Raw genomic sequence first — 16,691 nt, forward strand, 5'->3', positions numbered from 1 at the left:
TTTTTCTTCTTGTACCCCACAATTTTAAATATTCCAAAATTAACTTTGACCTATAATTTGAAAAAGGGCACCATGTTGGACTTCCTTTATTACTGTTCATCTTCATCATTGAATATCAACAACTGGTGGAGGGTTTTTGTAGTTGTTCGAGGCAAGGTGGAGGAGTACACTGTGTTGCCGAAGTGTTGTTTGCGTTGTAGAGGTAAAAGTTAAGTTTTTTTTTAGGAGCATGGTGGTTATGGAGATTTCGGGATTACTGGATATCGAGATCTGGTAATGTATTACGGATTCATGAATCTGAAATTGATTAAATTGTGTTTTCTGGATGAGGGGGTGTTCCAGAAGCAATTTTTGCATAAATTGTTGATTTCTGGATTGCTGAATGTGGAAGCCTAATTCTGTTACGGATTGGTGAATCCGGAATGCTTTTTTTTAATTATGGATTTTTGAATCCAGAATGCATATTTCTGTTACGAATTGATGAATCTGAAATGTTTTTTTTGAATGATAGATTTTTGAATGTGGAATGTATATTTTGAATTATGGATTGGTGGATCCGAAAATTTACCGGAAGTGTAAATCTGAAAATTTTCCGAATTCCATAATTTGGAATGTAAAAAAAAAAGTACAAAAAGAAGTACAGTTTAAGTGCATTTTGGGGGTTTTAAAAAATAATAGAGGCAACATGGTCTTTGCATGATATTGTGGGAGGTGCAGGAAGAAAAATGTGGGAGTGCAGGAAGAAACTGCCTACATGTTTTTGATACCAAATAGATTTTAAGTTGACCCACACCCAGGTTGAATTGAATCGGTCTGGCTCAAGTCAAGCTAAGTCAGGGCAGAGTGGAGTCAACCAAGGTCAAAGTCGACCTGAGTTCATGTTGAGTCAGTCTTCCCAAACCTATGTCGACTTGAGTCAGTCGAGACCCATGTAGAAACAAGTCGATCCGAACCTATGTTGAACCAAGTTGACCCTATCAATGTTGAGTCAAGTAGGTTCACGTCGAACCCAAATAATCTCGACCCATATCACTTTAAACAATAATTTTGTCTACGTAAAATTTATTTATTTTTCTTTTAAAAAAATACTCTTTATTTTCTTTCTTTAATTTTAGAAAACACTACTTTTAATATTTTAGAGTAGACATTAATATAACATGAAGGCATTAATATAACATGAATTCAAGACATTAATATAATATGAATCCAAGGCATTAATATAATATGAGTTGAAGGTATTAATATTTAGCTTATTATTAATTATTAATTACTATTTTTTTATATATATTTAGTGTGGTATTTGTGTGGAAATGGAGTCTCTTACAATTCAAATAAAAAAAATCATCATGATATTAGGACACCTCCTACAAATAATAAATTAATATTCATCAAATATATTTTCTTGTTGTAATCCAATATGTAATAAGCTAATATCAAACCTTTTGCAACTCTCTACGGAGCCTAGTGTCTGACTAGCAATTCAATTTTCTCCAATAATGCTTTATACGAATTTAACATATAAAAAAAGAAGCTAAGTATTCTTCTATTCAAAATGCATAAATCTAATGTTTGACTTATATAATGTTTCACATAGTTTACCTAAGTCTCTCCAAAGTTTCAATATGTGAGTAACAAAATCTCTTAATATAAGCCCTGAAAAAGTTGCCAAGTCCCATCACATAAAATCTTAAAAGGCTTCCGAAAACCAGCAGTAGTGTAAAAATGCTATTTATTCACTTACTTTTCCCTTACACTAGTAATAATATTTTAGTATTAATTCTACTTAATAAATGTTTAGTACTAATTCTACTTAATAAATGTTTATAGGATAAGAATATAAATACTCATGGAGATGCAGAATTTACAGTAATTTCTATTGAGTTGAGAAAAAAAAAAGACAAAAATAATGAAAAATATAATCAATAATTGAAAGAAAAAAAAAATAAATAATGAAAAATATAATCAATAATTGAAAGAAAAAAAAATGGGAATTAAGATGCTAGATTATAATTTAGAAAAACGAAGCATTGACCACTAAAGCACACAAGTTATTTGTTCATATTATCATTTTTATTATACTTATACATATTAATATAATTTATAATAATAATAATAAAATAAATTATATTTATATTATTCATATTATTAATATTTGTTAATGTTATAATTAATATTATTATTAACATTATATTCATATTATTAATATTTATTAATATTATTATTAATATTATTTATATTATTAATATTTATTAATTTTATAATTAATATTATTATTAGCATTATATTCATATTATTAATATTATTATTAACATTATTATTAATATTATTATTAACATTATTATTAATATTATTATTAACATTATTATTAATATTATTATTAATATTATTATTAATATTATTAGTATTAATATTCAAATTATTATTAATATTATTAGTATTAATATTCATATTATTAATATTATATTCATATTATCAATATTATATTCATATTATTAATATTAATTTTGATATAAATATACATTTAGATATTTATTGTGTGTGTATAGTAGTTTTATTTGACTTGAGTAATATTACTTTTATCCGGATATAGATAGATAGAGAGAAAAATGAAGAAATTATATAATATTAATATAACTTTAACACTATAAATACATATATATTGATTAATATATTTCTTTATTTAATCATTAATTTTTTAAAACTCATGGTTAAATTTAAATTTACTTTCATATTATATATATATATATATATATTAATATAAAATTATTTGATATCTTATTTTCAAATATAGGTTATTATAAGTAGTTGTGAAGTTTTTGTTAGATGGCTATATAGGTGCTTGTATCTTACACTTCTTTTCTGATTTGAGATTCTTGTATAAGGATTGAAATATCCTTAAAATGTTTTGTTTAATTTTTTTTATTCTTTGTCGATAAAAAAAATCTTATTTTCAAATATTTACTTACATAGATTAAAATTGATATAATGTATAATTTTTAAAATATTTTAAATTATAAATTATTTAATCACTTTGTCATTATGATTTATATTATATATTAGTAGAAAGGGTTATTTAGTAACAACCTTTTACATAGATTTATGGAATAATTAATATAGTTTAAACTATAATGATATGCTAACTAGTAATCTGTATTAGAGATTTAATTAATAGTTAATGTAAAAGTCATCATTTTATGTTAAAAGATAATATTGTTTGTTGACAATATTCTTTACTATAACACACAAGTAAAACCAACTACCTATAATGAACTTAATTAAGTCAATATGATCGTAAAATAATAATTAATATGATAGTTGATTTTAATGTAATAGGTAATATGATGACTATGAGTATGACATATATTAAATTTGATTCATACTAATAGATAATATAATAAATTATGTTTAGATTCAAGTAGATTATAGATAAATTAAATGTGATTCATATGTTAATATTGTTAGTATCATTAATATTGTTAGTATTATTATTATTAGTAGTATTATTAATATTGTTAGTATTATTAATATTATTAGTATTGTTAGTATTGTTAGTATTGTTAGTATTGTTAGTATTGTTAGTATTGTTAGTATTGTTAGTATTATTAGTATTATTAGTATTATTAATATTATTAGTATTATTAGTATTATTAATATTATTAGTATTATTAATATTATTAATATTATTAATATTGTTAGTATTGTTAGTATTGTTAATAATAATAAGTATAATAAAAATCATAATAAAATTAAAGAATTTGCTTGGTGTAATGGTTAAATTTTACTTGGTTGCTGAAGGAACCTGGCTTTGAATCCCATTCACTGCTAATTTTATTTTATGGTGCTAATATTTACATACGGAAATAATCTGTATGTAATTCGCGTTTTTCTTGTAGTGTTAATTTTAGAAAACACTACTTTTAATATTTTAGATTAGGCATTAATATAACATAACATGAGATATAACATAAGTTCAAGATATTAATACTTAGCTTATTATTAATTACATAATTTGATAACTTAATTGTAAATTGGTTAGGATGATGGTATTTTAATAAAATATTATTTTTAGAAGGCTTCCTAGTAATTAATAATAAGCTAAGTATTCATCTAAATATGCTTATTGTAATCCAATGTTATGCCCGCTCATATGCAACAACAGTAACAACACAATCTAATCTCCATTAATTTTGTTTTGATTGAATGAAAGAAAATAAATAAATTATTTAACATAATTTAATGGAAGATTAGTATAAAAGTTATATATTTTATTATACAAGCAAATGAAAAAATTTATGATATATTTTATAATAAGTTATATGCATAATATATTTAATTAATTTTGTCCAATTAGTTTGTTAATAAAATTTTCTTGTTTCTCAATAATTATAAAAGAATATTGTGATGCTATTCTAACCAAATGATCAGTGAAAACATGTTAATTAATTTATTTGAGATTACTTCATATTAACTCGTGTTGACGAGTTTGAATACTAAATATACAATTGTATTATAAAATACAGAAGAAAAATTTAATGTTCACAATAATGTTATATTGAAATATGAATTTAACATATTCAGAGATAATAAATACTCAATTAAATACGTATATCTATATGTCTACAAGTCAACTTATTTACAGGATCTTATTTCACTTTGGGATCAATGAGTGTGAATTAGCACAAATATTATCTAAACTTCTGATTAATATTTATAATATTTTAAACAAATAATTCTTTTTCTCATTAGTAAATATAGGTTTCTATCATATGTTTAAATTTTCGTCAAAGTATGAATATTTACTATAAAAAAAGTTTATTTATTGCAATTGGTCCTCCAATTATATAAACATAGCTCCATCTCTGAATCCAATAAAAAATTAACAATTTTGTACTGTTCAAATCCTCATCCCAAATAGTGGATAACACCTTTTATTCTAAAAAAAAAACCCTTATTAAATAAAAAATAAATTCTAAAAATGGAAAAACTATAATGTTTTTGTCTTTCTTGAAAACCTAACTTTCAAAGCTAAACATATTTATAAACCAAACTACCACAAAAATGGTGAATCCTAGCAAACCACCAGCACCTTCACCTTTTCACCCAACTTTCCTTTATTTCCATAACCTCTGTTCTGGAAAGGCAAAATTAAGGAATGAAAATAAAGACATTTTCACAGCTTCACACTTCCATATATTAATATTTTTTTAATATATTTTATTGATAGTTTTTGGTATTTTCTTTCTATATAAATAAAACTATCAGATTTTCTAATTTTTATTCGATGTGAAATTTCTAAAACGCCAACAATATATTATATATTATAGATAGTCCGATGTTATCCGATAACGAGTGACTTGATAAGTCCACCATCTTTAAGATAAATTTGAAATGACTCTGAAATTTTATAATTTATAGAAATCTTAAAAAACCGCAACTACATTTAACTTAATTAATAAGTAAAATGTATTATGAAATGTCCTAATCTTTAATCGATGTGAGATTTTTAATACGCTTTCTCACATCAAAACTATTAACTTATGCGTAAAACTATATATTATGAATAGTTAAATGACGATTCGATAAGGAATGATAAATATTTTAATTTTTAAGAATCTTAAAAAAAAAAAATCGTCCAACTACATTTAACTTAATTAATAAGTAAAATGTTTTTATCATAATAATTTAGGTAGGAGTTGAATGGTGTTACATTCACTTTTTTTTTAATATATTAGGAAATAGTATTTTAATGAGAGAAATGAGCTGGGAGAGCACATTGTGTCATGGTGGTGCAAGATCCCATTTAATCATGGAACAATAAAACAAGATAATGACAAAAAAAAATATTTTTGTATTGCGAATTTTCTAAAGTTAATACGTGGTGCAGACAACACAACCTCATTGAAAGCTGAACTAACATAAAAACAATGCAGTTCTGCTGTACCCACATACACCTTAAGATTTGTAAATAAAAATAAATAAATATTCGTACGTACGAATCAAATTGTAATATATTTAGAAACATTCATGTATGTTACATAATCAGGCATAAGAACCAAACCACTACCAGACATATGTCAACGGGATTCTCAAGGCTGAATATATGCATTATCTTTAACATTTTCAATTATATATTTTTAGTGTTTGACAAATGGCAGAATTAATACAAATTCCAATTTTACAATCTTTCAAAATTTTAAAATTTCTCTATTAATTTTTTTAATGAAAAATATTACAACATTTTATAGTAGATATTTGGGTGCAATCAGTTTTATAAGATTGAGTTATACTTAATATTCATGCACAAGTTGAATTTTAAGAGGAAAAATATGTGTTGAAGATTCCACGTCAATTAAAGATTCAAACCTCACCTTATAATGACTTAAGTTGATTTCATAAAATTGAGTTAAGTTTAAATTTTAAGTTTCTTTGCATAAATTGACCTTTAACTAAAATATCATTTATTTTTCTACTTTTAACAAACATAATATAAACTCCATGAAATGTCCCATTCCAAGCTAAATGCACTCTATCTTTTACATCTAAACCAAGGGACTTCAAACTGAAAAGTCTAATATTCAATCATTGAAAAATTCTTCTTCCAATGCAGAGAATAAAAAACTAATACAAACAAAAATTATTCCAGTGATTGAGTCAATACACAACAAACTGTGAACACATGGAAGCAAAGAATTTCATTAAGAGTGATGATTCGTTTTCTATTATTGATTTTGGAGTCAACTTGGGCATGATGAGTATCAGCAAACAGTTCTTTTTTTCTGAACTCTCAGATGAGAAGCTAATGTTAATGATAAAGGGTGAAGGTTAGTAGTCTGAAAATCGATGGAGAAAAAAATGGTACTGTTACAAGAGTTGGCTAAGGAAAGTATAGGGTAGAGGAAAGTAATGGTACTATTTTTTGCAACATTAATTGTTTATCTTAATACTGATAATGACCATCACGAAATGAAAATGACAAGGCCGACAAAAGATTGCACAGGAGCACAAATGAAGAAGATGCAGAGATTGAGATAAGGGGGGACGCAATGGATTTCGGTGCGTTAGGCATCTTTGTCTATGCAGATGGATAGATCCATAGCCTAAGAGATATGTGTGTGTAACCATGCAAAAATTCTAGGAAATTGCAGCATTTTTGTGATGGGAATGAATAGTTACAGTGATGATGGAATGAATGAACAAGTATAAAAAAGATGGAGAAGAATAAAAAAAGAATTAAGGGCAGAAGAGAGAAGCTTTTGGCCATGCTGGTTGGAATTTAATGAATGAATCAATCATGTGTGTGACTGTAAAATTTAGAAAGCAAGGAGGGTCCACAACCAATGATGTTAAGTAGCACAAGGGAACATCACTCTCTTTCTCTGTTCTTCTTCTCTCTCTAAATGCTGTGTGGTATACAATATTTTACATCTATCTATTTATCTATCTGCATATACAAATGATACTCTCTTTTTACATGCTTTGCTTTCCCACCCCTTTTTTCTGCTTACTTTACAATATAAGGGAAAGGGGAGGGAGAGGGGACTGTATATAAACAAAGCTTTATAGCAAAAATAATTGAGCTTGATTAAAGGCAACATATATTATAAACAATAAAGAAGGAAAACATTTTTCTGGTGCTGAGAAAGAGAACAGAGGAAAAGACAGAAAAGCACAACGTCAGAGTTAGCTGTAGGGTTCTCCTTGGTATGTGGTTTCTGGTATTGTTTTTCACTGCCTCAGATATAGAGGGAAGAGACTGCTTCTTTTCATCTTCCTCTCTCTCTCTCTCTCTCTGATTTTGAGCTTTCAGTAGCTGCTTCTGTTTTTTTTTTGTTCATATTATTATAGTGTGGACATCACTGGATTTTCTTGGTATATATATATAAAAAAACAAAAAATTGTCTCTTGGGTTGGTGCCAAACAAGTTTGAGAAAATCATGAACTAAGCTTATAGTATCTGCTTCACTTGAAAGATGTAGAGAAAGTGTGTCAATTTTCATTTTTCTCTCACTCATACTATTTTTTCTTTGTCGGGTTTGTGAATTTTGCCTCTTTGTTCTGTTCGTTTCTCACTGATCCAGTTCCAGGCTTTTCCTTTCCTGTTTTAGGTGAAGCTAGCAAGAGTAGTAAGATACGAAAAACTCAGATCTAGCTATGGCTCATGAGAATTCAAAAGGGTCCAAATATGAGAAAAGACCATGAAGGGTTTGATGCTCCAAAAACCATGTCTAATTTGACTTCTGCATCAGGTGAAGCTAGTGCTTCTTCAGGCAACAGAACTGAAATTGGTTCTGATTACTCACAACAGTACTTTGCTACTCCACCAACTCAAACCGAAACTCCACAAAAGAAAAAGAGAAACCTTCCAGGCAACCCAGGTTTTTATATATATATCTCTGAATTTTTAGTTTTTTTTTGGTTTGTTTGTTGTATGTCCTTGTCTTGTTTATCTGAATTGGGTTCCTTTTTTGTTTGGTGTTTTCTTAATTGTTTATTCAGACCCGGAGGCTGAGGTTGTCGCGTTGTCTCCAAAGACTCTTTTGGCGACAAATAGGTTCATTTGTGAGATCTGCAGCAAAGGCTTTCAGAGAGATCAGAATCTCCAACTTCACAGAAGAGGGCACAATCTGCCATGGAAATTGAAGCAGAGAACGAGCAAAGAGATAAGGAAGAAGGTTTATGTGTGCCCAGAAGCAACTTGCGTCCACCACGACCCTTCAAGGGCCCTGGGGGACCTAACTGGCATCAAGAAGCACTTCTGCAGAAAGCACGGCGAGAAGAAGTGGAAATGCGACAAGTGCTCCAAGAAGTATGCTGTTCAATCAGACTGGAAAGCTCACTCCAAGACCTGTGGCACAAGAGAGTACAGATGTGACTGTGGAACTCTCTTCTCAAGGTAACTAACCTAATCCCATCACCTATATATATATATATATATCAATCATATATATATATATATATATATATATATATATATACACATCATTCATTTATGAACCATGCTACATGACTCCAAATTCCACCCCAACATCTCTTTTTCTTTTGTTCAAATTTTTACATTAAACCCACCTTCCCTTCTTACATTGAACAAGATGTCACACTAAACAAAAGCTATATACTATGGATACTAATACTATATATATATATATATATATATAGAGAGAGAGAGAGAGAGAGTATAGAATATACCTAACTAAAACTACACCCTTGAGAGAGAGAATATTTGAATGCAGTGGCAGCCAGGTGCCTAGCTAACATGGAGTGTGTGTGTATAACTGTCTTTGAGGTGTTGGGAAAAGAGAAAGGGTGAAAATTTGTGGAGTTATAGCACTTTAGTGACATGGGTTTGGTTTTGTTTTGTTTGTATTTGTTTATGAGAATCAGGAGGGACAGTTTCATAACACACAGAGCCTTCTGTGATGCATTAGCAGAGGAGAGTGCAAGATCTGTGACAGGCATAGACATGGGAATAGGCATTCCCAACAACTCAGCTACAACTCCAACAACACCTGCAGCAGGAGTAGTGATATCTTCATCCTCTCATCATCATCATCATCAAGAGATCCATGGTAACAATTTCCCATTGAAGAAAGAGCAAGAAGGTTTCATGCCCCCTTGGCTTCAACAACCACCCTCCACCATTGATCTCTCCTCCTCCTCCTCCTCCTTCTTCTCTCACCATGAAAACCCTAACCCTAGAGGTGGTGGGGGAGGTGGTCCCATTCTCCCTCCCTACCCAACAGCGCCTTCCCCTCCTCACATGTCAGCCACAGCGTTGCTGCAGAAAGCAGCCCAAATGGGAGCTACCATCACCAAAACTGGCTCCATGATTAGGACCCACCAACAACCTCACGTGTCTCCTCACTCTTTCAATTTGTCCTCACGTGACCACCAGATGACCCCCACTTCCAACACCACCACTGGTGTTGGTGTTGGTGTTTCTTCATCACTTCTTCACCATGTTATCAACTCTTTCTCCTCCCCTTTTGAAGGGACTTCTTTCGAGGACCCTTTTCATGGTGCTGTCACGAAAACAAGCGCCGCTGATGACCGTGCCGGTGGTGGTGGCGGCGGTGGCAATTATAATGAGACGATGACCAGAGATTTCTTGGGTCTTCGACCCCTCTCTCACACTGATATTCTCAACATCGCTGGCATGGGAAACTGCATGAACTCCCAACTTAACGAAACCCAAAACCCTTGGCAAGGTTAGCTCCATATAAAATATATCTGCATTTTCCTTTTCTTTATTTCATTATAATATAGTAATAATATAATATATATACATTTTTTTTGCTTTTCTTTATCATATATTCTCAATCTTCCCAATGGGAGGGACATTCCAGAGTCTCAATAATATTTATGTACTTATATATATATATGACCTTAGTATATATATACATATATATATTATTTATTTTTAGTGCAATTAATTAATTTTGACACACACTAATCTCATTATTCTTGTTTTTTTTTTCAATCGGTTATCAATAATTAATTATTGTTTGAATGTGGGTTTCTGACAACTATACCTAGACACAAAAAATTAATCAAAGGGGAATCTAAATATATTTAGATTTTTTTTTTGTCTCTATATACCATCACTTTTTTGCTGTGGACCTAGTGAAAATTTTGTTCAATTCAAATTAGCATTGGTAGAGACTGAAAACTTTACATGTTGTATAAGGACAAACACAGAAAATGAAAACATTACAATGACTAAAAGTAAAATATATAACAAAATTAAAATCAAAGAAAGTGATTTTACAATGATAATTTAAAATAAATAATTTTGTAAGGTCTAAAACCAAGAATTATACATTACAGAAAAATTTAATTCATTTGTGAAGTAAGATATAGTTATAAAATTGATTACAGTCTAAACATTAAACGATAAATGCAGCTAAATAGATGCAGTAATGTTTCTTTAAGTCAATTATGGTATTATACAAGGAAAATTAATGTTAACACTAGTCCAAATTATATTTTTTTAATTAAAATATATAAATATATAGAAGTAAATAAGGGATATATATATATATATATATATATATATATATTATATGTAGAACTTTAAGCATAACTCAATTAAATAATCTATTTTTTTTAATGTGAGATTTCTAAAAATAAAAATATATAAAGTGTGATTATAATCATTTAAGAAATAATAATAATTGAGATTGTGAAAATTATAGTATGCTAAATAATAGAGGTAAGATTTGCCATGGAGTGAAGATTCAATCTTCAGCTTTTACGTTTTGCTTACTTTTAAAAATGAAGTGAAACACTAAGATTGGTAAACAAAAATTGTGATAGAATATTCATCTTTTTAAAATTTCCACTTTTAGAATGGGGTGGTACTTTTTTTAATCATGTACTTAGATATAGCTTTATATTTTTTCTGACAATTTTTTTGTCTTTTATGCTTTCTTGGCATTGGATTCAAGCTGAAGTATGTTTGTTGTGATAAGAATAACACGATGAGTCCTTATCACACGCTCTCTTTGCATTCTTTATTTTCTAGTTCAAAACAGCTTTACAGAACTAAAGAAAACAGATAAACATTAAGTATACATGATCAACGTTAATGGCCAAAATGTGTGTTTCTACTTTTACAGATAAAATTTCAGAGTGTGGTTTTAGGACTAAAAAAATGGTTGCTTTCAGAGTAAAAACATGCACACAAAATGCTTGGTTTAAGTACACCTGATTTTATACCAAGCTTATATTAAACTTTGAATACATGCACTATACCCTGATACACGTTTGAACCAGTTGCAGCAAAAACAATTCACTTTCTGCAGAAATAACACATTTTGACGTGACCATTTTTCAAAACATGCACTGTGGTGTGAATGTTATATCCAACATGGAGGACTCAGCAGTCAAGTAAAATCAGCAGAAACTATTGGTCATAGTTTGGTAATCATGAAGTAATGAATAATGTTCTCATGACGGCTTTGAATCATAATTATATTAACCAAATCTTAATCATTAGCCTTTTTCTTTCATCATTTGCTTCTAACTTTAAACTAGTGGTGAAAACTTTCTTAAGCCAACTAAGTTCATGTTTGTTTGACAGTTCAACAAATACAAATTTTCATCATCAAAGAACACACACACACACACACTTTTAACACTGTTTACATGAATTGTATCAAACCAACACTAACTTCTGTATGATCATGGTACTGAAGGAAGTTGAAAACATTTAGCAGAATAAAGAAAGTAAAGCAAGAAGAAATGGTGTGACAGATGGTTATGGAAGAAGCAACATGGATGTTTGGTTATGGAGACGTATGCATGTGTTGAGTATAAAGTGGCATTCATGGATATACGATTGGGATTTTAAAAAGCATTGGATTCTTTTTTGATGGGAGAGGATATTGGTGACTATGATGTGTAGAATATTTGATTTAGATTTTTGATTGTGATTTTTGAGGAAGATTTCTAGTTCATTTGTTTTATTACTTTGGTTTTCAATGTTTTCTTCTTATTATGGTTTTTATAATATTAAAACATTACATAATACAATGGTAGGTTATTTAATAATACATTAGAACATTACTCAAAGACAAAACTTTAACAAGGAGTTCAAATCAGGAGAATTTTATTTTAATAAACTAAATGATAAAGAAAAACAGATATGTTATAAGAATTATTTATATATTAATGTTTTTTGATAAATTAATATTTATGATTTTTTTTAAAAAATAAATAGTTTATAACTTTTTTTATTTTATACTCAACTTCAAACTGATTAAGGATTTTCTAGCATCAGTTAAATTAACTTAAATGTTTAATTTCATAATTTCTAATGATATAACTATTGATAAAAGTGCTCAGATTTAAACATAAAAGAGTTTTTAAAATAATAACATTAAATGAGACATTTGTTGAAATTTGTTTTCATACAAATAAAAAAAATAATGTGTAAATTTCATCTATCTTATTTAATGTTATTATTTGAAAAATATATTTATGTATGGTTATAATTTAGAATAATTTAGAAATTACAATTCTTTATTTCACAATATATCAAGAAGATTAAGTGAAGTTTAAGTAATTAATACCAGCATTCTTAAACAATGTAAATTAGGTATAAGTTAAAGACTATTTATTCTTTAAAAAAAATATTGTGTAAAACGACCCAATATTGAGCAAGAATAGTTGATGTACAAGCTATTATTTCCAACTGTTGGAGTAGCTTTTTCGTAAAAAAAATGTTTCTTATTTAAAAGATTTTATATTTTTTTAATAAATACATTTTTTTATGAGATGTAATGTAAAAAAAAAATCACTAAAAAAATAATAAATTAGGAATAAAAATTAACATTTCATAAATCTGAGGACATAAGTTAATTTAATATTTTTAAAAAGATAAACTACAGTAATTTTGAAATAGATATAAGGGTAAATAATTTGTTAAGTACAATAACACTTTAATTGATCATTTAGCTTTATTTGAAGTTTCTGTTAATAATTAACACACATGTGCATTAAGAAGAAAACTAATCTTAATATGCAATTAGTACACCTTCAATTATTTCAAACATTAAATTATTAATAAATTTTAAATAAAATCAATGAAATTAAAAAAAATTATTAATATTATTTATTATACTAAAAACAAAAATATATCAATACTTATTATATTGAACCACTATTTATTCTAGATATATTAATGGAAAAATAATAATATTACACTCGTACTATGATAAGAAATGAGGTGATATAAATATTATTAACATAAGAAATAGTTACACGTATTATTGATAAAGGTAAATCATATAAAAGTTATAGATACTAAAAATTCACAGCATAAATATAATATCTTCTTTATATATCAGTGTAGATATATACAAAGCTGTTATATATATAACGTTTGCATATATTATTTTCCTTTCAAATTAAGGATATATTTAGTTTAGTATTTTTTTATTAATTTATACTTTCCCTATTTATAAAACTCATTTTTTAATTTTTTTAAGTCTCAACTGAACTACTTTAGTTTTAAATATTATAAAGATAATTTTGGAATAATATATAGTACAAATTATTACCTAATTCACTATTTTTAATTAGTTTAATATAGAGGAAATAGTTAAATAACAAGCCTTGTTGTTGTTTTAGTAAGTACACAAACCCAATGTGCTTTTTGATTTGTAGTGCACATGGATATGAATGTTGCTTCATGCAATTAGAAAGTTAGTGTTTCAGTACTTTAAAACATGGGAAAGTGGTGAGATTTTATTCTCCCCATAACACATGTAAGAACAGATCATAACATCATAGAATTGAAGAAGAAAAGACTACAAAGTTGATCAAAAAGCAGTGTCAAGAACACAAGTACTTGATCAAATTTTGATGTTTAGAAAATGGGTTAAGAATATTGAAAAGGATAGTACTTTGGCAATGAACTTTTTCCTGAAACTGAAATTTTGGAAAGAAAGAGTAAATGGTTTGGAAGCAGTTGGTGTCAGAAGGGATATGGTGAATCCTTGAAATGTGACAATGTTTGTGAAGGTGAGAAGATGAGTGAGGTTGTTGTTGCAGAGAGGGTGAGAGGAAGAAGAGAAGGTACGTGGAGGATAAAGAATAGGATAATGAAAATGCATTGCATGTTTGTGAGAATTATGGAAGTGGTGAGATTTCTCTGTCGGAAAGAGACAGAAAAGGTGGTAAAGAACGAAAAGGGAAAGGGAAAGGGAAATGGTAATAGGTATGTGTGCAGCAGAGAGCAGAAGGCACAGTGCCCCAATAAAGGGTACTGTTATATGTCACTGTGTTGCATTGGTTTTAGATGTTATTGGGGTTTCTTTTTGTCTGCAGTCTAAATTGGAATATCAAAAATTATTACCAATGTGTGGTTGGTTGCTGCCTTTAAAAGGTGAGAGAGATTCAAGCCTTATTTTGTTTGTTCTTTCTGTATGGAAAATCATACTTTAATGATACTTTAATTTATAATAAAAAATAAATTTGTAATTAAAAGATATAAAAAAATAGTATTAAAAGTTATAATGTGATTGTATAAAAAATTGAATTTGTGAATACATGCCATGGTGAGCATATGAAGTTGACTTGTGGCTGTAATGTAAAGATGCTTCTCCACACTTACCATTTGCCAATAAATCATCTCACCTTTTTTCTCTTTGACTCCACATCCACCCCATCACTTTTCTTATTCATCATCATCCAACCTTCAATTATGGATCTTTTTGCACTTCAAATTTCTCCTCAAAACACCATTCTCTCTGCTTGAACTCCAATGAATATGAATTGAGGTGATGGATTCAGCTTCATGGTGCTGGGGATTGCATTCTCTTCCCCATGTTTTAAAGCCTGCAACATGTAAAATAACAATTTTATTAATGAAAAAATACATTATTATTCATTGCAGATTTCCCTGTATGTTTCCAGATTCAGAACATGTTTTTCAGAATGTATAGTACATTTCATACTGCATTTTCCTGGTAATACGTTTTGGAATATCCATAAATGCATTATGAAATATGTAATCAAGAATATATTAATATAAATGCATTATGAGACATGTAATTAAGAATATATTAATACATATACATTTCTAAAATGTATTTTTGATCTATAAATGTATTCTGGAATATAGATAATGAGATTACATGTACAACTGTGAATAGATATTTATGAATAGTAAAATTAATAATTCAATTTTTATGGAAGTGCAACATCAATATAGGGGTGAAGAATGCAATGGCAATCTGACTCTCTAGGTCCAAAAAAATTAAAAAAAAATAATTTCTGGACTTTGATCCATACTTTAGAATTTATTCCAGAAATTCTGTTCTGAAAAACGTTTTCCAATAATATATTTTATGAATTTCAAAAAGTATGTTACAAAAACATTCTAAAAAAAGCAATCTAAAAATTACTTTTAGAAGGAGTTTTTTCCAAAAATTTGTGGGATGCAGAAATTTGTGGGGTGCAGGAAGAAATTTGTTTGGATGTACGAAAAAACACTCCTATGGAACGAAGCAGACTCTTTCTTCCTAGACCTCCATACCTTCTTCTGCCACCCCATTCTAAATGTAAAAATACCCTTTTCTTCTTTTTTGTGCCAACTCCATACATAATCCGGAAGCTGTTTTTGGATCCGGAAGTGTTCTTGAGATTTATAAAATCTGGAACTCTTTTTTACATTTGAAATAAGCCTATGGATTATGTAATTCGAATATATTTTGGATTACATAATCCAGAAGTCAATCTCATATACAGAAAAGACTTCCGGATTATGTAATCCGAAAGCTAATCACACATCTAAAAAAAAGACTTCTGAATTACATAATTCGAAAACTAATTTTATGATAGAAAAGACTTCTGAATTATGTAATCCGGAAGCTAATCACAAAAGGTTTCCGGAATACATAATCCAAAAGTTGATTATGGATTAAAAATAAAATTCGGATTATGTAATCAGAAAGAGTATTTTTGGAATATAAAAAACATATGGAGGTGACACATGGAGGCGAAGGTATGGAGTTGATGAAGAGCAGCCAACGAAGCACCCACTTTTAAGCCACATTCAGATGTGGTTTTGAAATTTTGTTTTTGAACTAACTTGATTTAACAGAATTAATTTTGAGCTTTTTTATTGATATATTTTAGATGTAAAATATGTTTAAAATATATTCTGATATTAAATACGGGTGTCTCTT

General features: G+C 28.2%; 1 protein-coding gene across 5 annotated transcripts; it reads left to right on the forward strand.

Moving 5' to 3' along the window:
* The first annotated feature begins 7,379 nt into the window (after positions 1 to 7,379).
* LOC137835846 (protein indeterminate-domain 11-like) lies at positions 7,380 to 12,480 on the forward strand. Of its 5 annotated transcripts, none has more exons than XM_068644565.1 (5): positions 7,380 to 7,701; positions 8,085 to 8,375; positions 8,497 to 8,893; positions 9,382 to 10,205; positions 12,195 to 12,480. In XM_068644565.1, the coding sequence occupies exons 2-5, from the start codon at positions 8,159 to 8,161 to the stop codon at positions 12,200 to 12,202; spliced, it is 1,446 nt and encodes a 481-aa protein (XP_068500666.1). In that variant the 5' UTR covers positions 7,380 to 7,701; positions 8,085 to 8,158; the 3' UTR covers positions 12,203 to 12,480. The 5 variants fall into 5 exon arrangements, with proteins under 5 accessions (XP_068500666.1, XP_068500668.1, XP_068500667.1 ...); XM_068644566.1 differs by having other exon boundaries at positions 7,532 to 7,701; positions 8,106 to 8,375; XM_068644567.1 differs by lacking the exon at positions 12,195 to 12,480 and having other exon boundaries at positions 7,448 to 7,701; positions 9,382 to 10,442.
* The last annotated feature ends 4,211 nt before the right edge of the window (positions 12,481 to 16,691 follow it).

This window comes from Phaseolus vulgaris, chromosome 5 (genome assembly GCF_000499845.2).
Source record: "Phaseolus vulgaris cultivar G19833 chromosome 5, P. vulgaris v2.0, whole genome shotgun sequence".
Taxonomy (NCBI): Eukaryota; Viridiplantae; Streptophyta; class Magnoliopsida; order Fabales; family Fabaceae; genus Phaseolus; species Phaseolus vulgaris.